This window comes from Pygoscelis adeliae, unplaced genomic scaffold (assembly GCF_000699105.1).
Source record: "Pygoscelis adeliae isolate BGI_AS28 unplaced genomic scaffold, ASM69910v1 Scaffold113, whole genome shotgun sequence".
Classification (NCBI taxonomy): domain Eukaryota; kingdom Metazoa; phylum Chordata; class Aves; order Sphenisciformes; family Spheniscidae; genus Pygoscelis; species Pygoscelis adeliae.
The window spans coordinates 17,012,049-17,014,137 of record NW_008825108.1 but is presented as its reverse complement, the minus strand read 5'-3'; the positions used below and the strand labels follow the sequence as shown (position 1 = coordinate 17,014,137).

Here is a 2,089-nt window from a genome sequence, read left to right as displayed (position 1 = left end):
CCACGTTGTGAAAACTGTGTTGGTTGTCTGAGCCACAGCTTGAAGTACAGCTCTGCTCTTGAAAACTTGTTAGCTGTATTGGCTTGTAGGTGCAAAATCAGTAGATAATTTTTATTCTACAGATTTATATATATTTATACTAGATGTGTGCACACATTTGTGATTAAGAAACACAAAAGGAATTAGTGAAGATCATACCAGCGAGCATGTGTTTTTCTTTCTTAGGTCAGAAATGTCCTTTTAGTAAGGTATACCAAGGGTTTGCGTGCTGTAGAAACCACAACAGGAATTGTGGCTAGCCAGGACTAGCATTTATGTTGTTTTTGTTTAGCAGTACATTATGTAAAGCAAGCTAGAAGTGGATACTTAGCAGTAAAAGAGGGAAAATCATCATGTTTAATTACTTTGAAGTGCCAGAACTTAACCTGCAAGACTTCTTTTCAGCAAGGTGAGGAGAATGGAAATAAATCTGTCCCTAGAGATCAGCAGACAAGTTTATCTGTGATTTCCTGACCATAGTGAGTTTGATTCTTCAGTACTGTCCCCTAGAAGCTAATTCATTGGGACTGGCTAGATGAGACAGACATCAATGAAGGCTTGAATTCCTTTTCCAATGTATCCAAAGAAATCTATAGTCTGGGTTAAACTTCCATTTCAGCATTTTTGCATGTAATATCCACAGTTTTTGCCACGAACATGAATGCTACTAGGAAACTTTTCAGTCTTTGATTTCTAAAATGTTTGTCATGGTAATGCTCATGTACAGAAACCTAAAAGCAAAACTTCCCAGGGACTTGAATTTCACAGAACAAACTGAACAAAATCAGTATACTGAGGATATTGCTAGTTTCTCAAGTACCCAGTAGCCACTTCCTTTTCCAAAACCTGGAATTTTGTGTTTGACTAGAGAAAGGGGACCTTGTGTTTGTTACATGCAGGTGAAGTAATCTCTTGGTGCATTATGTAACTTCTTTTAATTGGAAGATGGGGATTTTGCCATGGAGATAATGAGACACTTTGTATCTAATGCGCAGTTTCTTCTGTTGTTTTGTTTAGTGGGAGACTTTGATAAGATCTGGCGTGAGCACTGTGAGGATGAGGAAACTCTCTGTGAATATGCTGTGGCAATGAAAAACCTTGCAGATAATCACTGGGCAAAAACTTGTGAAGGGGAAGGCCGAATTGAATGGTGTTGCAGGTAAATCTTAATGTATTTGAAAGACGCAATTGCACACTTCTACTTGCAATTATTTATAATACAAGGCTTAAGCGTTTTTTGCTTTTTTGCCAATTTCAAAGATTTGTTCTATAACATGTTAAGGATTTATTGCTTCCTAAAACAAATACCTTCTTACTGTTCTAACTTACTAAGGAAATATAGCTTATGAAGTGTTTTGTTATAAGGTGACCCTTTTTTAAAGTATCTTCAACAAACAAGGTTGAGTTTTTTTCCTCAAATACTGAAGCTGTTTGCGAGTAAACCTAGGAAGTAATTTTCTATACATTTGAACCTAAACTGAGCAAATGCAGTGAGTGTAGCTCAAGCTTAATTTTCAGGGCTTTGGTTTGATTTGTGCGTATAATAGTGTTTGATTTCTAAATGCAAATCTCTGCTGCATAATTTTCAAGTCTTAGTCATGAAGTGAGTTCAGCTAAACTATTTCAATCCTTGAAGAATATAAACTCCTAAAAGAGAAATGTTGGTCACTCAGGATTCCTGCATACAGTTGGCATCCAAAGCATACCATGGAATCTGTACAGCAGAATAAAACAAAATATTGTTGAAGTCTAACTGGGAAGAGAATTTATCAATGGGTCCTGCCTTTGGGAATGACTTTAGACAGGCAAAAAGTAATGTTGTGTGCCAGTCTGTCGGTCCTGCAGGTGAGTGTTGCAGTGTGATGAGCAAAAGGCAGCAAAGAAAAGCAGGCATGGTATCGCTAAATTTAAATTCATTACATGGGTTCTCTGAGCCCATAAAACAAAAAAAAAAAAAGAGAGGAGAACAACTGTGAAACAGTTGATCTAGGGTACATCTTGGTGGCAACTTGAGCTGTTCTGTGGCTTCTGGAAATGGAGCAAGTAATAG

General features: G+C 37.2%; 1 protein-coding gene across 1 annotated transcript in view; it reads left to right on the top strand.

Annotated features, from left to right (window-relative positions):
- Positions 1–1,060: 1,060 nt before the first annotated feature.
- LOC103920014 (chromosome unknown open reading frame, human C7orf60) overlaps positions 1,061–2,089 on the top strand; it is a 25,150-nt gene continuing 24,121 nt past the window's right edge. The window contains exon 1 of the mRNA XM_009327648.1: positions 1,061–1,198. Coding sequence (XP_009325923.1) covers positions 1,128–1,198 — 71 coding nt within the window. The 5' untranslated portion in view covers positions 1,061–1,127. The remainder of the gene's footprint in view (positions 1,199–2,089) is intronic.